This window comes from Acanthochromis polyacanthus, chromosome 4, assembly GCF_021347895.1.
Source record: "Acanthochromis polyacanthus isolate Apoly-LR-REF ecotype Palm Island chromosome 4, KAUST_Apoly_ChrSc, whole genome shotgun sequence".
NCBI lineage: Eukaryota > Metazoa > Chordata > Actinopteri > Pomacentridae > Acanthochromis > Acanthochromis polyacanthus.
This window is the reverse complement of record NC_067116.1, coordinates 25985260-26012151: the sequence shown is the minus strand read 5'-3', so window position 1 is coordinate 26012151 and position 26892 is coordinate 25985260. Positions and strand designations below refer to the sequence as shown.

Genomic DNA, 26892 nt, shown 5'->3' with positions numbered 1-26892 from the left:
CCCACTTAAATTGAGCTTTTTTGCATATTCCTTTTCACAGTCCCAACTACTTTTTTACACTACCATCGTTTTAATCTGTATTCATGAAATATAATCATTTCCCGGTTTGCAGTAATGAATTAATTTGTTGTACAGCAGTGCTTTCACAGTCACACAGTTGCTTCCAGTGAAAGCAAACTCAAACTGCTGTTTTTTTAAACCTTTATTTTAAGTGGGTTTAAGTTAGTTGGTTGGAAAGCTTTGCAACACACGCATGGTCACAGTGAGGGCAGAAGCTACAGTACGTTTTTATGCTCTTAGTCTCACCTAGAGGAAAATCATTTCAAAAAGCTAGTCTTACACTTGGACTAGTGTCTCAGAAAAAATGCTTTCACAAACAAATTTTTGAACATACCTAGTGATTTCTGTATGTTTTTCTTTGGTTTAGCATATCAAGACAAACATAGGCAGGTTTATTTTTAGTTAGCACACTAAGCCTGAGACACACTCCCCAGTTGTCATTCTGAAGCATTGTTTGTCGCCCATAGTGTTTCAGGAAGTTGATCGGAGCTCCACATGCAGCTGTGCTGATGACTCACAGATGTGTGTTCTGTAGCACCCACATTCATGAGCATCAGAACATGGAGTGGACATGCTTCCTGACCAGAGTCCGTGCTATGTCCAGCTGCTTCATCCAAGGCTTCTCTGTGAAGGTACTACATAACAAGAAAGAAAAATAGTCAGTTAAACTGCCAGGTGTCGAATTTCCCTGCCATTTATTGTTAAATAATTGTTTAATTGCCTGTGATTTTTTTTTAGCATGTGGATAGCAGGGTTATTTAATTATTTAGGTTTACTTTAAACTTTAACACAAATTTTAACATGTAATGCAGAAATTTTTCTCATTGCAGATGGTACATTAATTACAAAAATATCTTGATGCTCACAGCATCAAGATATTAAGTACTGTAACTGTACTGTCTGTAACTAGTTAAAGAAAGAACTTATAGATGAAAGTGATGGTCGTGTAAATAATTTACAGAAAAAGCAAACTTTGCCTCACTGATATACAATCATTATTTGCTATGAATCTTAAATAAGATAAGAACCATCAGGTTGTATTTTCATTGCATGTGAACATGTACGGTACAAAATACAGAAACCTGGCTATAGTCAAGCAGTACACAGCATTTTGTCTCAGCGTCTGGCCACATTGGTACGAGGACTCCACAGATGCATCTGGAACATGGAAGGATTTTGATGATGCACCAACAAACACCAGCCTGGGAACATTCTCTCTGTTGACTGGTCGGAGTTTAAAGCTGCTCTTGTGAAGGCTGTTGTTTCCTTCTTTTATTTGATCAAATACACCATCCCCTCTGCCCTCCATACTTGCTTGCTTTTCCTGCATCTCTTTTGCAAACTGCAGGCTGGGGGTGAGAAGTTTTGCCCCTTTGGAAGAGAGATGGGATATTGAAAGTAAGTTGCTGATGGGTGGTAAAGCCTTGATTCCTCTTCTTGATTTGGTTTCAGCTTTCCTGGATTTAGAGGACATCTTTGGTTGATTGAAGCCATCTATGAGCAATGTTTTCCCCAGTCTGACTTTAAAAGCAGCACCGTTGTAATGGCATCGATTGGAGGCAGCTCTTTTTTTCCCTGAACTTACCCAGCGTTTTACTTGGAGGTAGATGTGCATGGGCAGGGACATATTTGGCAGAGAGACTACTGAGCACAGCTTGCTGGCTATGTAGCGTGCACATTCCCTGTGACCGCGCTGAATGGCAATTTTCAAAGGGTCACGACCTTCAGGGTCCCGACAAGCCAAGCTTTGAATGTTGTTGTTTATGAATAGTTTGAGGATGAGGAGCTGACCGCTCTCTGCAGCTGCATGGATGGGACACTTTCTGGTGCCCTGGTGGGCAGTTTGTTGGCACCACTGTCGGTATGGATGAACTCCCACTGGTTCCTCTGCATGAACCCCTCTTTCCAGCAACCAGCCTGCCAGGTCCAGGTGGCCTGACCAGGCAGCGATGTACAGTGCCACCCGCAGCTGGAACCTGGAACCACAGGAAAGGAAAATTTCCCCTGACATCAGTTCAATAAATCTGTTTTATGTGTATTCCTATATTATTGATATGCTACAAAACCAAGGAGCACTGTCAAGACACATATCCATAGGAATTTCTCACCTTATTACTGGCTTCTCCTCTGATAGGTGGCCTTGGACTGTTAATCTGTGGCCTTGGAGGCAACCTTGAAGGAACTCCACCCACCCATCCCATGTGTCCAAACGGAGAATGGTGCCTACAGCAAACACAACTGGATGCATTATGAAGTAATTCAGCACCATAGAAACCAAGACATGATGCCATTTCCAGCCTTTTCAGTGAAATAATTGCACGTATAATTAAATTGTTCACAAATATTTTAGATAATTAGCCACAGTGCTCATCATAGAAGAGCTGCACAGAAAGAAAGGCAGCCGTACCCATTTTAATGGCGTAGTCCTGCAGCCAGTTGCAGTCATAGAGCTGCACATTAGCAGGTGTTCTGAGCCTGAACGTGCTGACTGGTATCCCACACTGAACAGATATCAGGGTCGTCAGTTTGTCCACAGACGTATGAAGGAGAGACGCAGTTCCTTCTATTGGTAAAGTTTCTCCTGTCACAGTATTAAACACGGACATCACAGGCCTTTGTTCAGTCTGAGAAGTAATCAGAATGGCACAGAGACAAGGAAGGAAACAGTGTTACAGCAGTCAAAGACCAGCAGTGATGAAAGAGGTATTTCAGTCTTTTACCCAGGTAAAAACAGAAATACTACAAATACTACTCCATACGCACTTCAAACTTTTCTTTAAAAAAATATTTCAGAATTACAAAGACAGTGTATTTAAAATATGAAAGTGAAAATATTAATTACATATCAAAATGAGCTCTGACACTGTTCTATTTTTATATGTCGTGCTTTAGTCATATGTTACTCGGATGCAGTAAGAAGTATCAAAGCTGACTAAAGTAGCACTAATTTTATTAATTTTGTCTACTAAAAGGGGGCTAAATTCATTATATAATTAAATATATTTTATATAGGTCATCATATGGTTGCAAGTTTTTAAAAGTCCTAATCAAAAAAGTACAACCATGTGAAATTAAAATAGTACCTTAGAACTGCACTTACGTGAAGGACCTAAGTACATTTACTTAGTTACTTTACACCACTGAGGATCAATATTTACTCAAAAAGGTATGATTGGCAGTGTAATTCAGACCTGCATTAGTCAAACTCACATTTCTATTAAGTTTTTAGCATATTAAATTGTACTTCGTTTGTTTTCAGGCACAATTTAAGGATTAGATGACCACTACATACCGACAATAGACATACAGCTCAAACAGCTTACAATTAATAACTAATACCAAACAGTATATATGAAAGCACAGACTACTCATGTTTGTAATTCAAAGTCAGTTGTTATTTTTAAAATCTAATTATATGGTAAGTATCTACCTCTTTATTTAAAGCTCATATCTGACAAAAGTTGAACACAAGGAGGAACTGCAAAATAATATCTCGCTGTCGTAGTTATTATGTAATGATCGAGTTTGCTGCCAATCTGTGGTGGATATTTTTATATAATCACAGATTTATTTACAAATATTTTTTAATTAAATAAATGGGATTGTCATCACTGATCTACCTATGACTTTTAGAATCACCCTTTCCAGTGAGAAAATGTATCTTTGAGTAAACAAAAAGTGTGAGATGTCTATGAGAGGGTGTAACATGAAGATGAAAGCGAAACAGACACGCACACATGCACGTACCCTTTGTAAAAAGGTGGTGAGCTCAGAGGATCTTGTTTCACATTGTTACAGGGATTTGACATAAAATTTGCAGACTGTAAAACAGATGTCTGATTAGAAATAACCCCTACTACTGAATATGTATGCAGGAAGATGCTAATTTTAGCATCTCCAAAGTAAAAGGATTAAGAATAGTGTGTTTTTGAAGTATGCTGTCAGTGATGGTGAGTTCAGAGCTTGCAGCTGCCTCAACGTATAGTTCCAGTAAAAAACACTCCTGTGACAGAAAGCAAAAGCTCTGCTGAAGTGTTGCTTAGTAAGATTCTAAATATTCAGCTGTTCCAGGAATCAAAGGTATATTTAATCTCCTTGAACATTTATGCAAGTGAAAAATGTATTTGGATCTCAGGAAAGGAAGAAGTAAGCCTGAAGAAGGTTTCTGAAGCATCTAAAAATTGTTGAAACATTGGCAATAGCGTTTTCCATGTTTCTACATACAATGGTATTCTGAATTTAAAAATGTACTCTTTGTTTTGATGCAAACTGTTTTTATTGTCAGTACTGCTCTGCAATAATTTATTTAGTAAAATATAGAAAAAGTGAAGTGAAGCATTAGTGTAGGCTTAAATGTGCATCTCTGTGTGACAGTTAAGCTGATTGTGTGTAGAGCAAATCCCGATGCAGCTAAAAAAAAATTGAAATCCTTTTGATATTTTAATACCTTTATGAAGCATCGAATGGCACTGCCACTTGCGATGCCCACGTCACTCAGAGCCCAGCTGTCGTGCAGCGCTGCGCCTCCATAACTTAGCTCCAGGTATTGTCTGACCTGCTGGTTATCAGACAGCTGCACAAGAAAGTTGCGCTGCAGAAGAGAGTGGAAATTTAGGGAGGCATGGTACAGTACAGACCGAGAAACAAAAACTTATTGGTTCATTTTCAGCGTCTGTAGATGCATATGCCATACTGATAGTAGCTCACATTGGGAGCACTGACACCGAAATGCAAATGGGAAATGTAGTGCACTGTATGACACATTATAAGCAACATTAAACAAAAGATATGAAAAATCCATCAACCATCTATCCTCCATCCATCCATTTTCATACATATAGGGTCAGGGCAAAGGCAGAGTTTACCCTGGACAGGTCACCGTTCCATCACAGGGCTACAGAGACAAACAACCAAGCACACTCACATTCACAATTCAGAAGCAACAATTAACCTCAGCATGTCTTTAGCCTGTGGGAGGAAGCCAAAACACCCGGTGACAACATGCAAACTCCACACAGAAAGACCCCAGGCCGAGATTCAAACCCAAGACCTTCTGGTTGCACTACTACACCACTGTCCTGCTCTCCATCAATCATTCCCCCTCTATTACGACATCCAAATCGTCAGGAAGATAATCAGATGCAAGTCAGAATTTGCCAAGACCTTGTTAACAGAGGAGGCCCCGAGCTACAACTTGTACATTTATTACCTTCACCGTCTGCTTCAAGGCCATCACAGTCTGATCAGGGGGGACGTCCAAAGGCTCAGTGAAGCCCTCATAGGAGATAAAGACCCTCATAGTTGTTGCATTTGTCCTCCTCTGTGCTGCTCTGGTGAATGCAGGAGTGTGTGAGGTTAGTTTGTTTGAGGCAGAATCAGTGTAGCAGGGGGAGGGTTTGAGAAAGCATATGACTCTGCAAAGTAGAATTTGGACAGGTCGCCAAAAGATGATGTTTTTAAACCTAAATTTCCTCAATGGTTGTTTTTTTTAGATTTGCCATTAGTAGAGAAGCTGATTCAATTTTTCTTGTGGTTTTAATTGGGCGATGTGGAGATTTTAAAGCTTTTATTTATTTATTTATTTATTTATTTTAATTTGGAAATTTAAAAGCTGACTTTGTTAATGACTAGAAATCATTAATTCAATGTGTGTGTTGTTCACACCATATACTGAATAAATTTGCAGATTCTGAAGTGAATAATTTGCACATTCCTGCACACTGCCAGTATTGCTACTACTTTTTATGACTGAAAATTCCTTAGGTTTGCAACACTAGCGATTTATTTGACTTGTGGCACGCATTTGTTACGGTTATTATTTCTAAATTTACTTTCTTTTTAGATCCTTCATTAAACATTCTCTGCTTTTTTACTGTAATGCACCAAATCACTACATCAGATTCTTTGCACGTGGATCTATTTGACTATAAAACTGATTCTATATTAACAAATCTGAGATGGCTTTCATGAGGCAATGAAAAAACTGTATTCCAAAACAGTAATACAGCAAAATGATATGGGCCCATCGATATGGAGTCAATTGTAAACCGTTCAGGGAATCAACACCAAAAACCATGGGTTGCACATGACAGTTATCAGTAGCTACGTCATAAAATTGGAGTTTGATTTTTCATTGTACCCGTTCACCTGACTTGCTCCTGGTTTTACAGCAGCAGTAAGAGTTTCCCACATATGATCTCTTAGTCACAAAGTTCAGACGCAGTGAGAGATTTGGCTTCTGAGGAAAATACTGCAGCACAACTACAATGTACATCAGCGCAACTGACTGACTTAAGGAAGACCGTGTAGAATCTTGTGTTTCTAGTTACTCATTTTGATCTAACATTACTGTGTAAAGTGAGCTGGATTCAACATTTTGAGTTGTGTTGTTTTGGTTTTATTCTGTTCTGTTCCACTGCAGTGCATGTGAATACAGAAGCTGCAATGAGGCTATCACAAGACAAAAGGTACTACAACCCTATACAGTTTTATGTGTGAGTCCACATGGAAACACGGGCCTGACCCCAACACTCTTACGTCAGCTCCTCGTTCTGCCTTTCATTTAGAAACAAAAGGGCTACCCTGTGGTCTCACACTGTTCTGAAGGTTACAGTAATTTGAAATGTTTTTGAGAGTTTTATAGTTCTACTATAAGGTTTTTACAGTGGCTGCTTATTTGCATTTGACCTTTTAAAGCCTGGAGCAGTTCCTGAGGTTTTTGTGTTCAGTGTTGGCTGAAAGAAAACAGTGATTCTCTTTGTTAAGGTTCCAAACCTGTAAGTTGTGATTATTTCTGTTTTAGTGCACAAAATCAGAACATACAGTGAATATGAATGAATAAATATTGTTCAGTCCATGAAGGGAAAATAACAGGTTGTTAGGGATCTCAGCTGAATGTTCATCACATGGCCAACACAGAGACACAAACAATCATTCACGGTTACCCCAGAGGCCACTTTAGAATCAGCAGTTAACCTAACGTGGATGTTTTAAGACTGTGAAAGGAAGCAGGAGTATCCAGAAGAATCCACAAGAACAAACTACACTGGCCAACCAGCTGATTCAAACCCAGGACTTTCTTTTATTATGCAATTGCTTCACTGGTTAGTTTGTATTAATTTATGTAGTTTCAATATGTTTTTATTTATGGTTTGATTTTTTTTTTGTTGCATAAATTTCTTTTGACAGTGCTTAATGAGGCGGGAACACAGTTTTTCCTTTATTCATTTTTTAAAGTTTTTTTAAACTTGTGATCTTGGCAGAAATGAAGAAGATGCACTTGGATTGTTTTCTTAAGTTTAAAAAAAGGCAATTTGGTAAAAAGCACTTATTAGCAAGAGTGTTCCCTTTTACAGTCCAACAGCTACTTTTTGTGCTCATTCATATGTCTATATATCATTTGCAATATTTAGTATAATGCTTAATATAATAACTTCAATATAACTGCAACTATCACATCTTACTTTTCTATTCTAGTGTACCTCACTTATTTTTATACAATGTAACATATTGTGCATCTATCTCATTGCTATTCTATTTGGGTACTGCATTTCTTCTCATGTTTTCAAAGGTTACAACAATGCACATTATTTATAAAGTTTACTCTGCTGTTGCATGCAGCACCCCACATTACAGCAAATAAACTTTTCCCCTTCTTGTCCTTGGCATCTATATAAAAAGGTTTCAACTTGTGGACTGCAACCAATTTCTAATCACAAACATATGAAGCCCTCAAAAGAAGATACACCCCGTTTTCTATAGAGGGTGCTAGAGATTTAAAAGTAAGCGTCTCTCCTTTTTTGAGTAGGAGGACGACAACATTCGCTGATGAGAAAGAACACAGTGTGTTTTGTTCCCCTTTAAAATATATAGTTTCTTCAAGTGTTTCTCTGTGCTCCCAGTTAATCTGATCATGCTCAGATGCAGCGCTAATAAAGCTGTAAATGCAGACTATCTGGCTCAGCCTAAAAGGCAGTAAAGAGCTGTTTGTGCCATCACGTGGATCTGTTTACGTCTGGAGTCATTTCCGGAACGGGATGATTGACAGGTATAATATCCAATCAGAGGATAGGAGCAGAGCGGCGGAAGTTTGCGCTCCCACATGAAACAAGAAGCTAGCGGATTAAACAGTAACGTTTATGATCACATTCTCCGACCCAACGTTCAAACGGAATGAACCGCATCGTGAATCATCGCTGTTATGCATGTTATACACGACGTCTAGCAAAGGAGGGCAATGTTGCTGTCACCTGCTAAATTCGTGGACAAGATAAACGTGCGAGCAGAAATCAAGGTAAACACCCAGGCTAGCTACCAAAGCTAGCTCCATGCTAACTCGCACACAGGACGCTGTGTTTCTGTAGCTAGCTGCACACCTTTGAGGCTGTCCATGCTGATTTATTTATGTGTTAGCTACATCTTCGAAAATGTCTCTGTTTAAAAGTGTATGACATTATCGCTGTCGTTATATGATAACAACAATTTCTTGTGTTTATCTTATCTTATCTTAACACAAATACTGGTCTTCGAATTTCGGTTTAGTTCAGCGGCTGTCTTCTGATGTATTATTAGTAATGTTAGCAGTGTGTTTTCTCATTCTCACTTGAATTCTCTTGTCACACTGATATATCAACTGAGTCATGCTGTGATGGTCTCATGGTTTCTTTACAAAATGTGATTGCTGTCATTTGATGCTCAGTCATCATCTGCTCACTGCCGTTGCTGCTTTCGATTCCCTTTTGGGTTTGTTATTATCTCAGATAGGTTTGGTGTAATGTCTCCGTCTGTGCAACCATACGTTTGAGTATGTCATGCACAAATACATTTTAGGCATCTAAATCACATTTGCAAACTACTGTTTTCCTCAATGTTAGCAGCAGCTTATGTGTCACTTCTGAAACATGCCTCAATAATGTTTGTAATCATTTAAACTGTACTTTGAAATGTTGTATGGTACTGACAGGTCATGAAAATACACTTTATAGCTGGGCAATGAGATGTCATTGTATATTCTGACAAGAAAACAGAAATTTAACAATCAGTAGAAGTGTTTTTATTAATAGAATGCATTTAGTCTACACCAGAGCTTTTCCTTTTAGTTCACTAAGCAGGACAGTTTTAAATGTCCCTTGTAGTGTCCTTTTCAGCAAATTTATTAAAAATGTTACAGATTTTCATTATATTTTTATTATCTTTCAATTTTTTTTAGCTCAAAATACTTAAAAATGGTTCATTTTGAATTTCTCATACAGTGTTTTGCAGTTAACGAAATCGGTTGTTTAGGAGTGCAGAGCTGGAGATTGGAAATGACTACAAAGGGACTTTCTTAATTGGCTGTATTTTAGTCACTATTTTATACTCATTCAGTTGTCTGAAAATATACATCAACGATAACTTTATTTGTGAGTTAGTTGCATTAAAATGCACTATATGTGTGCGCAAAGAGTAAGATGAAAGCAAAAAAGATCCTGGCTGAGCCAAGCATGCACTGATGCATGACAGGTAACCTGAAAACACATTAGATTATTCTGATGAAGACATCATAAAGAATAAAGTAGTGCATCATGATACCATTATTGCAATCTAAAATATCTTATACTGTGAATATTTTAGCCATCTCGCCCAGCACTGACATCAATGATCATTGATTATCTCTCAATGTTTTTGCAACAGTGAACCACACCATATGCAGATGCTTAGGCACAGTAGTTAGAAGTGACTGCAGGTGCTGCTGAAGCTGTTTATAGATTTCCTCATATGCTCAAACCACCACAGCCACAGTGCTGAAGTTAACTTTTGCCAACCAGACACGTGGTGCCATCGCAACGGAAAATAATGGCATCAGTCAAAATGGCAACGTAAACAAGCTGTTAATGGGTTATGAATAAAATATGAAAAAGCTTATTGACAGGATACTGTGCCTTCCTTCTCACACCCAGGAAGTATTTGAAACCATTTCTTGTTGTCTTTTTAATGCCCTCAACAAACCAAGACCATCCAGTCCTGCTTCCCCATTTTGACACTAACACAGCTTACTGGTCTTGAGTTCAGCAAGTCTTCAGCTGTTGATTTCTCCTGACCTGATCACATGCTGCCCTCTGCTTTGTAAGCTTTAACTCCTCATGCTGGGATGTTTGGTCTGCAGCTCAGTGAAGTCTTTATGAAGTAACTGGGCAGTAACAAAAAAAGACAGTCCTGACCCCATTTTCTCCATGGGAAAATGTTGCAAATTCTTGCTCATTTCTTGTCTTTGTTCTCTTCCCCACAGAATGCATTTATTTTTGCAGGGTATTTAAATGTTGTGACACCCTGAATATATGGAGTAACTACGTTCTCAGTTAGTCTATATAAGTTATCATTTAATAGCAGCAAGTGTGGAGAGATGGTATCATTGACACTTGATGTGTTCAGGTCACACCAATAATGACTAAATGATTAAAATCTTATAATTCCTGATTAGTAGCTCAGCTTGACTCGTCGCTTCTCTGTGAAGCAAACAATCAACCATAAGATTTTCTCTTTAAAGACACTGTTACTAGAGATTCCTAAAAAAAGTTGTACCTCATTTACTATTTGTGCAAAGCCTCCTCCAGTGGCAAGTTTTCGAAACTACAGTAGCTTACAGTAGATCAAAACAACAACAATGTGCTCCTCGCTCTGTCTTTATGTTAAACAGCTTAATTACAGTTTTTAGGCTGTGTGAAAGAGAGGCTACTCAATTACACAAAAACCGGTGTCTCTTCTAGGTGTGACGACAACGGTTGGTCGGTGCGTAGGAGCACTCCCTGCAGGCCTGCCCAGCGGACATTTGTGTGTGTTTATGGTGTTGTGTGTATACGAGTGAGTGGCATAGCAGCTGGGGGTTGTAACGTGATGCCAAGATGCTGCTGTCCCTGGGAATGCTGATGTTGTCGGCCACACAGATCTACACCATCTTCACCGTTCAACTCTTCGCCTTCCTTAACCTACTGCCTGTGGAAGCCGATATTGCTGCTGTGAGTAATTCACGTAAATACATGTACAAATACAGATAGAAACCTATTACAACAATATAACCTGTGTACAGGGTTTCTGCAGGGCATTAATAGTCATTAAATTGATTTTGTGAAAGACATTAAATGGCATCATCATCAATCACTGAATTTGATTCTCAGTGGGTGGCATTAAAAATTCTTTGTGCAGTTTTCAAGAAAAATATTTGATACTAATAATATATAATTATAGACCACAATCCATCAGATATGTGCATCTGTGTAAACATGCTGAAGCATTGCGATAACTGTTTTGGCCGGTCGGGTACTGGCAGGCTGGACCAGGTGGAGGAGAGCTGGGAAATGCAAATTCCAGCAAAAATGGCGGGTGGCAAAAAAGTGGTGGTCAGGGGGGGTTTCCAGATTCAGAAATAGTGAAATGTAGGGACAGTTTTCCAACAAAAATCATCTTTTACGAAAAAAGAAACCTGTGTAATGTGTTGAGTTCACGGTCGTGGCATTCAAATTTTTACAGTATAGCATTAAATGGCATTAAAAATCATTAAGTCTGATTTCTGCAGAAACCCTGTGTGTACACCCCCACTGATGGAGAGACAAATCTGCAATATTATGTTGCTGTTTTGCAGACAGGTTCGGAATAATGTAAAAAGTAAAGTTCAGAAAACTGTGTTTGTCTGTTTATGTATTAGTGGACCCCCAGTAATTTATCTCCTCGTCTTTCAGTACTCATTTGACAACAAAACGGAGAACTTTGATGACCTGCCTGCACGGTTTGGCTACAGGCTTCCCAGTGATGGACTGAAAGTGAGTGCAAAAGGGTCATGGGTTGTTTTTATGATTTGTCAGTTGATTGTTTGATGTTTTACTTTACAGCTTCGCTGACTTCAAGTTTAACTATGCAAAAGATGATATTACACTCAACAAAAATATAAACGCAACACTTTTGTTTTTGCTCCCATTTTTTATGAGATGAACTCAAAGATCTAAAACTTTTTCCACATACACAATATCACCATTTCTCTCAAATATTGTTCACAAATCTGTGACAGTGAGCACTTCTCCTTTGCTGAGATAATCCATCCTACCTCACAGGTGTGCCATATCAAGATGCTGATTAGACACCATGATTAGTGCACAGGTGTGCCTTAGACTGCCCACAATAAAAGGCCACTCTGAAAGGTGCAGTTTTATCACACAGCACAATGCCACAGATATGGCATGCTGACAGCAGGAATGTCAACCAGAGCTGTTGCTGGTGTCTTGAATGTTCATTTCTCTACCATAAGCCGTCTCCAAAGGCGTTTCAGAGAATTTGGCAGTACATCCAACCAGCCTCACAACCGCAGACCACGTGTAACCACACCAGCCCAGGACCTCCACATCCAGCACGAGACTCAGACACCCTCAGTGCAAGAAGGAGCGCTACCGCAGGTCCTTCATCCCCACTGCCATCAGACTGTATAACACTACTGTGTAGTTGTTATTATGTGCAATATCTTATTTTATAACTATGTATATAAGAAAAGTTTTCTATCCTTAGATGTGTATATTTTTACTATTTTACCATTTCTTACTATCTTTATTATCTTGTACTTGCACCTTTCGTGACTTTTTGCACCCTCTGTTTGTTCCTAAGTGCTCTGTAATGGTAAATTTCTCCTTTGTGACATCAATAAAGTCTATCTTATCTTAAGATGGTCTGAGACCAGCCTCTCGGACAGCTGCTGAAACAATCAGTTTGCATAACCAAAGAATTTCTGCACAAACGGTCAGAAACTGTCTCAGGGAAGCTCATCTGCATGCTCGTCATGCTCATCGGGGTCTCCACCTGACTCCAGTTCGTCGTCGTAACCGACTTGAGTGGGCAAATGCTCACATTCGATGGCGTCTGGCACGTTGGAGAAGTGTTCTCTTCACGGATGAATCCCGGTTTACACTGTTCAGGGCAGATGGCAGACAGCATATGTGGCGTCGTGTGGGTGAGCAGTTTTCTGATGTCAGTGTTGTGGATGGAGTGGCCCATGGTGGGGTTATGGTATGGGCAGGCGTCTGTTATGGACGAAGAACACAGGTGCATTTTATTGATGGCATTTTGAATGCACAGAGATACCGTGACGAGATCCTGAGGCCCATTGTTGTGCCATACATCCAAGAACATCACCTCATGTTGCAGCAGGATAATGCACGGCCCCATGTTGCAAGGATCTGTACACAATTGTTGGAAGCTGAAAATGTCCCAGTTCTTGCATGTCCAGCATACTCACCGGACATGTCACCCATTGAGCATGTTTGGGATGCTCTGGATTGGCGTATACGACAGCGTGTACCAGTTCCCGCCAATATCCGGCAACTTTGCAACTTCGCACAGCATTGAAGAGGAGTGGACCCCCCAAAAAAAAAAACAAGAAACAAAAAAAAAACTGCACCTTTCAGAGTGGCCTTTTATTTTGGGCAGTCTAAGGCACACCTGTGCACTAATCATGGTGTCTAATCAGCATCTTGATATGGCACACCTGTGAGGTGGGATGGATTATCTCAGCAAAGGAGAAGTGCTCACTATCACAGATTTAGACAGATTTGTGAACAATATTGGAGAGAAACGGTGATATTGTGTATGTGGAAAAAGTTTTAGATCTTTGAGTTCATCTCATAAAAAATGGGAGCAAAAACAAGTGTTGCGTTTATACTTTTGTTGAGTGTATATTACATAATTTCTTGCTTTTGACCAAAAGATTGTATATGTTGCACGTGCACTATATATAGATGAATACAAACATGTTATACATTTGTAGGCCGAGCAAAATTAAAAATGTATGTAGGTATGCAAAAATGTGCATTTTATACATACAGCAGGAGCTATGATTTAAATATTCCTTGTCTGTGTGTTAAAACAGTGAAAATCAAGATTGAATTTGAAATATATAATGCAAAGTATAACTCACAAAGCTGAAACGTGAATACAAGTGTAGTGACACTTAACACACGTTGCAAATCGGCTTCAAAAGATACACAAGTTACTCTCCAGAGGGACTTCAATGAAGCGTCATCAGAGTTTAATCATATGTAATGGAACGGCTTACAAAAATTGCCGCTCTGTGTTGAGAACTGTGATATCGTGTGTTGTTGCGTGGTTTGTGTATGCCGCACTCGTCAGCCTGCACATTTGTTGATCCACAAAGCTCATAGAAGGGATGATTCATGTCTGCTATCTAAGCTGGTCATTGTGGCGTTTCCCACTGTAAAGAGCTCCCTTGTTGTTGTTGCACAAAGGCGTTTTGCATGCAGAAGCAAGCTGATCGCAAAATGCTTTGTGTCTGTGTTTATATGCGAGTTAAATCGTGTGTATGTGGACATTTATAATTTCTGATTCTTATCTGAATTTGAGGGTGCTATGTTTAGCATCACTACAGCACTGTGACAGTCTCCCAACATAGTTTTGGTAATGTCACATGAGTTGTGACACCATGGAGTATTATAGGGCTTAAGGTAGAGCAGATTAGTAGCGTCACATGTCATGAAGTTTGGAGGCTGTAAAGATGAACACATGTGTTTCTATTTTCTCATTTGCTGCTGTCTATTTTACTCCAAAAGCATAATTACATGTTTCTGCTGGACATCTGTTGTAGTGTTAGGTTTTTTTCCATGTTATTCCTGACACATGAAAAACACTTCATGCCATGATCACAGACTGGGATCAGACTTGGAGACAGTTGGCTGTGGCTCAGGGTGTCACAACTGTATGGAAATTTGGCAAATGGTAAAAAGATGTACATATTAACGAATAACTGAAGATTTCCATTATATTGAGGACATGTTTCCACAGGAGTTTCTAGTATATCGTCTTTAACCACTGAGGTGAGAAAAAAAGTGATTTTTCATTATGTATTTCTATTTGTTGATATGGGTCACAACCAGGACAGATTTCTGCTACATCCACTCAAACAGCAAGGGATATTTCACACATATTGCTCTGTGTATGTATACAGGAATATTAGACTTATGTCAGACTCTGTGCTGTGAAAACTGACAAACGGTTTACTCTGTCCTCAGCTCTGTCTTAAATTCATCCAACCTCTGCGTCTTAATTGTTTCTTTCTTTTACCTCTGCTCTCTGCTGTTGTCTAGCCAGTGCAGAGAGGCTAAGTGCCATGCAGACATGAAGTCTATTCCCTAAGGGCTCCCAGACTTCCCCTCGCATTTGCTGCCTCTTACTGCCTTGTTTAGTTTTGCAGCGAACTCTTTCACACAACTGCTGCAATTTACAGCTGCTTGAACACATTTTTTAACATAAAATGTCGACACATCAGCACATACATTGTCACAAATAAAGGCTGTACTACAAGAGAGGTTCTCATTTTCCGTAGTTTAGCCACTGAAGATGTTCTGTTTGTGAGGTTGTGGTCAGGTATATGATGAGGTTTTTGTCCCATCAGATCCTTCTTCTCTCTTGCACCTGCTGGTAAGTTGTTTTTATAAATCCACTGTGATACTTGACTACTCTCTTTTCTCATGCTATGTTGCTAGATATTAGTTATTCAACCCTTTCATTAATGTGTAAGCAGTAAAGAAGAGGGGACATCTTACAAAATCTCATGACATGAAGCCTGCAGCAATTTTTCCAGCCACAGGTGATTCGATAAATGATCTGTTAATGTTTACAATATTTGCTTGCTTTAAGAAGAATTTGCTGATGTTTCTTCGTAGTATTCCTCAAAGTGGAACAGTGGTGAAGCTGTGTTACACCTAGAGAACCTCTGGCATCACATGTCAGCACAAGCCTGTTCGTCTCTGGAGGATTCCCCACAGGGAAGGAGGCTTCAAACAGAGCCTTTCCTGTTTCCAGTTACACAACCCGGGCTGTTTATGGTTGTCTGAGAGTCTCACAACAAGACCACTGTGCACCATGTAACCCCACTACCTAAATTAGCTCTCACATGTGCATTTTGCTGGTTTAATATTGGAGATCAAAGTGGAGTTAATTTGCTGGTATGAAAGTTGCACCATGTGTCTTAGATGTGAAGTCACAGAGGGAAGTTTTTACATGGTGCGCTCCTGTTAACATTTGAATGAATGCGATAAAAGTTGAAAATAAGTTAGCTGATAAACAACTAAAAAGGGAAACTGAAAAAAATGCATTTGTACTGTGGGTGAACAAAAAGTTCTGAGTGCAGCTATATCTATTCAAATCAAATACTGTAAATTATTTAAAGTTGGCTACCATCCCTGTTGAAGTAGTGTCCTTGTACAGCAATACGCTACTCCAAGTGCTCCTGTGATGCTAGTAATGCTAATCTGCTAATGTCTGTGATGAGCGCTGAATCTCCTAACCGGTTTGTTTTTTGGGGAAGAGGAAGAAACTACGGGGAGAAATCTCATGAGTGCTGTTGGTAGAGAGCAATGATTTTGCTGCTGTGGCAACAAAACCTGTCCCGAATCATTGTGATGTGACAGAGTGCATAGTGCATCTGGCACCCGCATGCCACAGTTGTTCACATCAATTTTGCACCAAATCTTTTTTCTGAAAAACCTCAGAACCTACAATAGAACTCTGCTTTGATAGTTGGTGATAGATTAATTCATTCCATCATATCAGTGATCAAGAAAGCAATGAACTTGTTCCTGTTGTGCCCCTGACCTCATACCTTGTGTCTGGTTTCACTGTGAAAGCTGCTGTTTCTTCTCTCTGAGGTAGCTGCAGACCCACCGCTCATCGCTAGTGGCGATCCTCCACATGAAGGTGGGCTCATCCAGCTGCTGGCTGACACAGAATACAATGTTTTTTCTCTGCTCCAGTTTGTGGACCATAGAGAAATCACAAATGTGCAGTTACCTGTGATCACAAATACACATGTAACCCAGATTCTGCTGTTTATAGTATGTCATTCGGTCTCCTGACTCTTGACAGTTGCTGCTCAGATGTTTTATACACAGAACTGAGACACAATCCTTGCATGTACACCACAATCAGTTTCAGACCTTTTTAATCACTCCTCATAATGTGAAAATTAGATTATCTGTCATTACAGACCCATCAACCTGTAAAATCAGTTTTTTGGTTTACATAAATACTTTAGATTCAAATTTTTGCTTAAAAAATAACTATCACAAATGTATTGAAGTAAACTTTTGTTTGTCCCTCTAAAGTCAAGTGTAAGGAACATACACTACCATTCAAAGGTTTGGGGTCACCCAGGCAATTTCATGTTTTCCCTGAAAACTCATACTTTAATTCATGTGCTGACATAACTGCACAAGGGTTTTCTAATCATCAATTAGCGTTTCAACTCAATCAGCTAACACAATGTAGCATTAGAACACAGGAGTGATGGTTGCTGGAAACGTTCCTCTGTACCCCTATGGAGATATTCCATTAAAAATCAGTCATTTCCAGCTGGAATAGTCATTACAATGTCTAGACTGTATTTCTGATTCATTTAATGTTATCTTCATTGAATAAATGCTTTTCTTTCAAAAGTAAGGACATTTTAAGTGACCCCAAACTTTTGAACGGTAGTGCAGATTGTTACAGAACATGAGAAAGATCTAGGTTGAAAATTGGGGTAGCTCTAAATATCCTCTGGAGACTCTTAAACTTGGTAATGGTGAAGTTTTTCAAAATATATTGTTGCAGACTCGTCTCGACAACTCCCACAGCTCACATTTGGCATGAAATTGACACCAAAATATTTCTTTTAAGGTCATCTTGTAACTAGTTGACTTTATTTGTATTAGATAAAGGATGAGAGAGAGAAGAAATATGCAACTGAGCTGAGCATCACTCTGTGGAGACAAGGCACAGCCCTGTGACATTTCATTTAGACATTTATTACATTAGATACTGGCCAAGATACAATGCCAAGAAGATACAAGAAGTAACTGCTAGAATTTCGCAGTAAAGTTCTTGGCATCTTTCTCGGGTTTTAGGCTTTTTTTTTTTTCAATTCCATTTTTGTACCCACTTTCATTTCCACAATTATAGCCCTGTCTAAAGACATAGCCTGAAAAGAGATGCTTGCATTTCCTTTGGAAAGTCTCTGTGGTTTGGAAAGTGTAACAGCAGTTGATGAGAACCAGTGCAAAAGTCTCTTACCCTGGTAGAGCAGATTTACTGCTCATTTGCAGGTTCATAATTTTATTTTTGAGTTCTACTAGAACATGTTTGCATGCTTTAATGTTCAAAAAACACTTTATTTTGCTCATGGTGTGTGTTTCTGTCTAAAAATGCTTAATTTTAGCATCTGTCTCTTAAAATCTTCAAAAACTATGAAAATACCACCAAACTAACGGCGGTCACTGTTTTTGCCTCATATCTATGGTGAGTTGAGACAACATTGTCGTGGTGAAATCATGATTATAACTGTACAGATCAGCAGCCCACGAAGACCACGTGTGTTAAGTCTTTGGAAACCTTTGCGGTCACTGTCTAAAATTGTAGCAGTGACTGGAGCCAAAAATCCCTGACATCACAATACAATAATTACACAACAGTGATACTGAAGAAAAACATTTGTCATAATTGAAATACATTGAAGTTAAAGAAAAACATATGTCGATTAAAAAATTGATGTTGATGCACTTTCATCGATTATACTAATTATGGCAACTCTGCTCTGATTGGACAGCTGCCTCAACAAAGGAACATGGCGTGGCTTATGTACCGTAATCCTAGATCTACGAGGACAGGCAGAGAGATGAAGCCCAGTAGAAGTGGTTCTCGTGAGGAAATAATGGTGGGATGAGAGGCAGCTGCTCATTCTTTGTTTGGGCACCAAATTAGCCACGGAGCAGGCATTCTGCAAATGTGTAACTCGGTGACATAAATAATTAGAAGAAGAAAAGCCTGAGCTTGAAACAAGGTATTTCAGGCCAGTAAAGACATGCTTCCTCTGCGGGGGGGACAATATATCACTCTGGCTATGACTTCTGGGTGTTTGTAAGTTTGCAAGTCTTTTATCTGATCAAAAAAGCTTTTTGACACATTTTAAGAAAGAAGAAAACCCCCAAAAAACATAATATGAGCTCTTTGAATATGCCAATATAAAGGTATGGCATAAAAATATTTAGATTTCCATTTAAAATATAAACGTAATTTCTGTGACAATGTGTGTCCACAAATTATAAGGTTTGCAAGCCTCTAAAACATCTTTACATCTGATGAAACCCATTCTAAAGACATTTGAATACTAATTATACTGCTGTAGAATCAGCAGAAAGAATTATCTTCTATCACTGAACAAACCTCTCAGTCTTCCCATGCCACAACTTGAGTCTCACATATTGACTATTTTTTTAAAAATTGGACAACAGACTAATGAAAATTGCTTATAGATATGATTGTGAAGAAATAGCTGTCTCTGGCAGGTCTGGCTTCTTGTTTAGGCAACTGTGCCTTTTTGGTATGAACTCTTTAAGGGTCCTGCTGCCCTGCTCAGGATTAGCAGGAAAAGACCACCGTTGGACATTTTTGTACAACACAATTGCCGAGAAGCTCTCATTCATTCCCAAGAAGCGTGATTAGGTGTACACTAATCAGTCACAACAGTAAAACCAAATGCCTAATATTGTTTAGGTCCCCCTTGTACCGTCAAAACTGCGTTATCATTGGGGCATGTATGCTTGACTTGTGAGGGTGTCCTGGCACTGGGATGTTGTGGTTCGTTTCATTCAATCCCATCAGATTGGGATCTCGTCAGTCTGTGGGCCTGGCCAACCCCACTGCCTTTGTTGTGTTCCTTGAGCCTTTCCTGAGCAGTTTTTGCTGCATCGTCGTACTTGCAGAGGCCGCAACCATCAGGGAGTGCTGCTGCCATAGAAAGGATGGCACAAGTCAAAGTAACATCCACATAAAGGCCAGGACCCGATGTTTCCCAGCAGAACATTACACAAGACCGATCAGTGTCTTTCACTCTACCGCTCAGTGGTTTTGTTGTGGCTGACCAGCATATGTCGTTGTTCCTCCACTGACTTGTGCTTTGTCATGCTGCTTGTGGAGCTAATAGTGGTCATTTCCAGTTTGCTAATTTCCACTGAATTAAGTTGTAATGAAATTATCTGACAGAATTATCTTAAGGCAGATGTTGACTCATTCGGGTTCTTGGCTCTTTATGTCACTCATGGGTCTTTTATCAGGGAATTGAGCCAGTGCAGATACATTATGTTGCCACATATAATGTTCAGCTGCTCCCGTGATTAAGAATTTACTTCTCTGCTCACATTCTCTGCCCTCAAGGACCCCTGAAGGTCTCTGGACTTCACTTTAAAAAGTACCTCTGTTTTGCTCGCAGCCAAATGTGCAATAAATGACCTTCTGGCTTCTGCAAATATTCAAGCCAATTTTCTGGTTAAACGTGCACTTTTGTGCTTTTGTTGTGTCAACAGGAAAGAGGTAAAATATTGACTGTGGGGTTCTCTCAGTTGTGGTGGTGGCTTTCCGTGGTGATGAAGCACTGATGTAGTTATTTAATGCATCGGCATGAGTCATTTGTCTTATGCCTGGTTCTGGTAAATGCTTAATAATGAGCTAATAGCAGGCAGTTATGATTCCTGTTAGTTTCCGGATGACTTAGCAGGCGTAATACTCCTTCCGTAGTGCTTGGTGGAAGGAGGGGTTCAGAAATGCCTTCCCCAACACTTTTCTGACGTTGGATGTAAGAGATCTGTGTCTGACTTTCTAAAACCAATGAGCAAACATTAACGGCGACTTCAGGCTGTGAGGAGCTGTAACACTGTCAATCTCTTGCTCGGGCCTGATACCAGTTTTGGGGAGTTACGATGAAGACAAAGCTTGACTCCACATCTATCCGTTTGCTTAGCTGTGACACATACTCTGCTACATGTGCTACAATAGTAAAACAACTGGACAAATTATGGAATGACACTTTTTCTAAATTACCACAACCTTGTTCTATAATGCATTCTGTAAAAGAAAGTTTTCATATCACCAATACATCTATGGCAAGCCAAAAATAAAGCGAAATTGTGTGGTATTATCCCCGTATTTAAAGAAAATCACATCTCCCTCATCTATATCAGCCAACTTTAAACTCTGCCTTCCAGTGTGACTGTTACTATACAATCTGCAAAACTAACCGTAGTCAGACAACACATCTTGCAAACTACTTCCTGGAGACCAAATCCATCCGTTTACAGGCAAAAAATGAGTCGAGGGGTTTTATTGGCTGCTTTGCCCCTTTTCTTTTTTGACTTTCAGGTTTACGGTTCACTTTCCCCACCCAAATTTTCTCAGCAGACGTTGACCCAGAAACAGACCACCTTTTTTTTTTTATTTCTACATCTCGACTGCAGCTCCCCCATTTCACTGGCATTCCTGTCTAGGCCGAAAGCAATAATGGGATAAGCCTCTTCAAAAGGTCAGGGGTCGGTGCCACAGCACTGCAATGTAGTAAATAGTAACGTAAGAATAAAAAGTGCAGAGAAAATGCAATGTCTGTTTGAAAGTAAAGTCTGTTGCCTCACCTCCTTCCTGTTGTGGCCGTGCATGAGACCGCAGGTTTTGAAGTGGTTTAGGTAGGTTCAAGTAGGGAATCTGAACATGAACGAATCAGAGTGTGGAGTCTCACAGACTTTAATCTGCTTATGGGAGGCTTCAGTCAGGCTAGAATTATTTATTAATTCCTTTGTTTTTTCCTGTCTCAACGTAGAGCAAAGCTGCAAACAAGCCCTATAGTCAGATTTTCACTGACAGGATTAAGTGTAATCACTGTGCAATAATTTGGGAAAGTCAAATATCACCTCCTCCCCCCTTGAATTCAAATGGAAACAACAGAACATCCCTTCGTTTGTTAGCAGAAAAGACGACATTAGCACCCTCTTGGGTTGTTTGATGTCCAGTGAGTACAACAGCAAGAAACTAAAGGTTGTTTTCTGCTTAAATTTGGGGTTTTTTTGGGTCATATTCAACACTAATTCTCTAAAATGTTAATACAAGTTTTAGTATGAAAAGCGTGACTCCTCAAACAAGTTGCTGTTGGACTTTAAAGCTGCTCATTTGGGAGCACCATAGAAACTTAAGAAGCAACCTCATCTGTAGTTTTTGTCTATTTTTTTGCCCTATAACCCCCCTTCTTACCTCTCTCTCCAGAATGGACAGAGCCAGTCAGTTATTTGTTTGTGACACATATTGTATGCATACTTCCATCTGCAGAAGCAACAGTTAACGTGTATGTTGCTGTGTGTGGAAAGTTATATTTGCATATCCGTTTGCGTGGCATGCTATCTCATGATGCAAAATTTTGATACTGTATATCGTTGACAAGTGTGAATTTGTCGACAAATTTATTCATTTGGATTGGATTTGTTAATAAAATGAATTCCAGGTTTTTCTGTAACATTAAGCTGTAGAATAATAGCTAATTCACTCTGCAGGTACACCAGATTTCTTTCTTTGTATTCTTTTGTATCCCACTCAAGCTAATAAGCAACAAAAACCAGCCAACTTCAGCCCAAGTGTTAAAAGTTAGTCTTAAATTCAAGGCTGGAATGCAGAACTTATACATATAAACGAATGCTGGTTCCCTTACCAGACCAGCTCAAACAAAACTAATAAACCCCAGCGGTGCCAGGTAAATCTCTCCATATTTAGCAGTATACCAGTTTTATATCTGCTTCGGTAACATTCACCTGCTATCACACTGGTGGTGATGTTTTATTTCAGCAGTGGTTTGCCAGAGCTGACGGGGCATGCAACTGTAGCAACAGAGATGAAGGAGACTGGGAGCAAAAATCCAGAAAGCAGTCGCTGTGTTCTATACTGTAAATACTCTCACTGCCTGAAGGAGGAGACACTGCAGGTCAGCGAGTTCAGTTCTCACGGATGTGACCAGTCCTTAAAACTGGACAAATTTCTGAAGACTTGCGCTTTGTACCAGTATGTTGTCTCAGATAAAAGCATCATGTGGTACAACAAGGTCTGTCACTGAACCTGAAAACACTTTGTTGGGTTGTTAATGGCTGATTAAGTAAATTTACAGTCCTGACACTCGATGCCTTGATTTTGCATTGCTAGTATCACACTGCTGAGTACATTTGAAAAATGTCATTAATCATAGCATATTTGTACTCTGTGGGCTTGTTTTTTTATTGCAATTTAAAGTCCTGCACCTCTTTGAAAACACTGCAACAATGGCTGGAAAGGGAAGGAACTCAAAAAGATATTTTGTGCAGTTTAACACTGTCGTAAATCTTTCTGTGATTATACATTTTACAAGAGAGAAAAGAACCTGGCACCACCATGTACAGCATTTTTCCAAATGCCCACAAGTGTTCCCATTACTGGAAAAGTGGTGGCTTTACATCTTAATTTCTTTTGTGGTTGTCTGCTGTTTGCTCTGTGTGAACGCATCCTGCAGTTCTGCCAAAAAGTCCCTAAATTTTCATTGTGTGACTGTTGATAGCAGCTGAGTCACAAAGTCACTGATTCACTTCCTGTTTTTACCTTTTCTGGATATGAAAAAAAGGTGTCAATTTGGCAGTTTTTTTTTTTTTAAAAGATGATGCACCTTTTCCTACCTACCCTTAGGCATGTTTGGGGGTTCAGAGGGTTAATTGTGGAGGTGGGCTGCTGCTGAGTATGTAAACTAAAATATTTTGTACCACCTCATGCTTAATGACAGATCTGCCCTCGTGTGGCGTCGTTCCACATTATGACATCTGGCCAAATTTTACTGAATGCAGTGAAGAGAAGTTTATTTTGTGCAATTCAGGCATTCTTATGGTGATGAGTTCTTTGTTGCTATTCTTAGTATGTCTTTAAAACCACATACCGTGACTGTACAGGCATCTTCCCCATTTATGCGTCTCTCTGAACAAAGGAACATGTTGTACTCACAGGGCCGTGAAGTCATCCTGGACAAACAACAGGGTGTCAAAGTCGCAGTAAACGGGCACCACATTATGATTCAAAACTGCGTATTATTCCACAAGAAGACTCGTGTCACAGTTTGCAAGTTGCAGCTTTCATATTCTGGCAGAGCAAGAAAATTGTATACTGTGGGATTAGACCTTTCTTGTGTGGGTAAATGGGATATCCTCACACAGACAGATTTTCATCTCCTCTCAGGCTACGCTTTCAGGATCCCTCCTCCTTCCTCAGTTATTTCCTGTTTCTCGGCCTGCTCGTGTCTCTGCATTCTGCAGTGCTGGCAGGTGTGTTTTTTAGGTGTTTTTTCCATCCAACAGAGGGCGCCCTTGCCACTGCTTTCAAAGTCAAGAGGAGGAATGTGAGGCAGTGGCACAGTGATGTCATTTAGCAGCAAGGCTGGGGCTGCGCTGGAGGCAGCCAGAGGTGACGAAGGCGAGGGCAGTGGGTGATTCCTCACGTTCCTCCCGCCTGACGTGAGATTCCGCAGATTTCCCCCAGACTGCAGGATTTGACCTTCCATATGCTGAGCCTTATTAAAGTTTAAGTGCAACCACACAGCGCAGTGTAGTCAGCACTTTTCCTCTCCCTGCTGTAGTTCAGTGGGACAGATTTGCTAGCAAATGTGATGTGTCACAACGGTCATTTTCCATATGTGGCTCAGCTGCTCTTTTGGAGTTGCAACCAGAGCGACACCGGCAAGATGCGGGAAATCAGTTTGCTGCTAACTGACACCAGACAGAAAGTGCTGACTGTCGGTGGTATATTGGAGCAGGGTTTTTTTTAAAGCCTTGGCTTTGTGAGACGGAGACAGAGAGATGAAGAGATGAAAGTGGCAGCAGAGTCCCAGAGTCCCACAGCAGTCCACACTTCCCGTCTGCCACCCAGCTCTGACACACACAGTGGTGTTAGTTACTCTTGCATAAGAGCAGCAGAGGTTTTGAAATGTCTCTAACATCAGGTCACACCCTCCTCATGACTTGTTTATTTCCCTTCTCCTTTCATCTGCCCTGATTCTTTGCTTAAGTCTATTTTTGTGTTTCTCCTTTAGTTTTTTCCCCATTTGTCCTCTTTTATCTGTGGTAATCCAGTTCTGTTTGCCTCCATGTTTGTATATTTTGCTTTTTGAGCCTTTGTTCTTCTTTCCTTCATCACTCTGTCAGTCTTCCTCTCTCTCTTCATCTCACTATCTTCTTCTCATCAGTCATTTCAAAGCTGTCATTGGAAATGGGACTAAGACAAAGGCTGCAGAGAGGGAGATGGGAAATACAAGGACCACAGTTTCTCAGGACCAACTGAGACCCTGAAAACTTGAACAATGGCATCCTTGAAATCTCTAATATACATGCATATATATCTATGTTTTTGTCTTCATTATGCATGCACCACCAGGTTAAGTTAACATTTGTCTTCCCAGCAGCAAGTGTTCCCCAGCATTTTGTGGGTTTCTGTTTTTCATCTGTGGATGTGATGGATGTTGCTATTCCAGAGTAGGGAAGATAAACAGGGATGCTACTGCTTAGACTTTGGAGCAGAGCACTGAGATTGGATCCTGGGATGAAACAGTGTTTTTTCCTCAGCTTGTTAACTGTATACAGACTCAGTAATCATGTTCAGAGAATTGGATAAAACTGCGTTATCATTCCTTGGAAAGGACTGTGATTTACGTACATGCAGATATTCGAAACACAGAAATAGTCTTGTTTTCAGTGCTTATGTCTTGATCTGCAGCTGTGGGCTGCTGTCATTTATCACATGGCGATATTATCAGAAATAGGAATGCAATGGATCACAGAACTCACAATTTGGATCATATAATGGCTTTTGAATGATGGATAGGGTCATTTCTCAGGACAAAAAAGGGGAAGCGAGACAGAAATTGCCATGACTGTCGCTGTCAGCTCACGTAAACACAAACGTCTGCTTGTTTCTCTGTAAGCAGGATTCTGCAAAAACTCTTGAGTTGCAGATGTGGATCACTTGCTTTCTAATTGCAACATAGGACATCAATGTTTTACTGAGCTTACCCATTGCCTTTTTAGTAACTTTAAGGAGTTAGAATGGCAGTAGAACTGTATTTCAATCTGACTTTGTAATTATTTTGTGGTTTACATGGGCGCCAAACTATGGGTGGGGATCTGTGTGGATCAACTTTGGTCAATTACATCAGTTATCAATGCAATCATTTACAGCAGTCCCAGAGATGTAAGTGAGTTAATGACCTTTAATATCACTGCAATCTCCAGACATAGATCCCTGTCAAAGTGCCCTTGAACAAAACCACTAACGGATCCATTCTAGCTCTTTTACCAAAATTGAGAAAACTGAAAATAATGTTGGCAAAATAGTAAGTAATTATGATGGATGGTTGTTTGATCTTTTTGGGATCTCAGTAACACAGGTGTGCAAAAACATGGTACATTTTCTCAATCAAAAACAGTTCCTCATTCAGTTGCTTTACTGTAATTATTCAATGCCTTTGTGTGGAAATTGCTCATTTGACTCTCATAGAATGACGTTTGCTTAAATTGGATGTCCGTCATGTATTTCTCTCAACTTGTCCATTGATTTCATCCCCGCAGGGCTTCCTGATTGGCGCTCGCCCAGAAAACGCCTGCGAGCCCATCGAACCTCCTCCGAGGGACAACTTGACGGGCGCCTTCATCGTCCTCATCAAACGATTTGACTGCAACTTTGACATCAAGGTACAGAGTTTACACTGTTTGGTGCATGTATGTAGTTGTTACAGATGGAGGTGCTTTCTGACTAAACCACAGCACACCTTAATCCTCTGAGTCCCTAAACACCCTCTGCAGGTTTGAAAATTATGTTATGTTAAAATTGGCTAAAATGTCACCATTTTTTTAGAACCAGAAACTGTAAGAATTTAAATAATTATCAAATCTTTAAGTTCCTCTCATTTGAAGGGGAACTTCGGTTTTTTTCAACCTGGGGTCTGTTTTC

At 39.9% G+C, this 26892-nt stretch overlaps 2 protein-coding genes across 2 annotated transcripts in view; one reads left to right on the top strand and one right to left on the bottom strand.

The window, feature by feature from the left end:
• Window positions 1-98: 98 nt before the first annotated feature.
• LOC110951572 (protein ANKUB1) lies at window positions 99-7126 on the bottom strand. The gene is made up of 6 exons (XM_022194705.2): window positions 5270-7126; window positions 4508-4651; window positions 2468-2684; window positions 2169-2283; window positions 1143-2036; window positions 99-695 (listed from the first exon to the last, which is right to left on the bottom strand). Exons 1-6 carry the CDS (start codon window positions 5357-5359, stop codon window positions 614-616), a joined length of 1542 nt encoding a protein of 513 aa, XP_022050397.1. The 5' UTR covers window positions 5360-7126; the 3' UTR covers window positions 99-613.
• A 994-nt stretch (window positions 7127-8120) lies between these two features.
• rnf13 (ring finger protein 13) overlaps window positions 8121-26892 on the top strand; it is a 53220-nt gene continuing 34448 nt past the window's right edge. Inside the window, exons 1-4 of the mRNA XM_022194732.2 lie at window positions 8121-8353; window positions 10806-11054; window positions 11775-11855; window positions 26511-26633. Of these exons, the coding sequence (XP_022050424.2) occupies window positions 10941-11054; window positions 11775-11855; window positions 26511-26633 (318 nt within the window). The 5' untranslated portion in view covers window positions 8121-8353; window positions 10806-10940. The remainder of the gene's footprint in view (window positions 8354-10805; window positions 11055-11774; window positions 11856-26510; window positions 26634-26892) is intronic.

What these genes read in the sequence shown, in the direction of transcription:
- LOC110951572 (XM_022194705.2), bottom strand. Translation starts at nt 5,359, where the DNA reads ATGAGGGTCTTTATCTCCTATGAGGGCTTCACTGAGCCTTTGGACGTC. An exon ending in GAGGAGAAGCCAGTAATAAG is followed by an intron (nt 2,037 to 2,168) that starts GTGAGAAATTCC and finishes CTGTGGTTCCAG; the next exon opens with GTTCCAGCTGCGGGTGGCAC. An exon ending in TACTGCTTGACTATAGCCAG is followed by an intron (nt 696 to 1,142) that starts GTTTCTGTATTT and finishes CTTGTTATGTAG; the next exon opens with TACCTTCACAGAGAAGCCTT.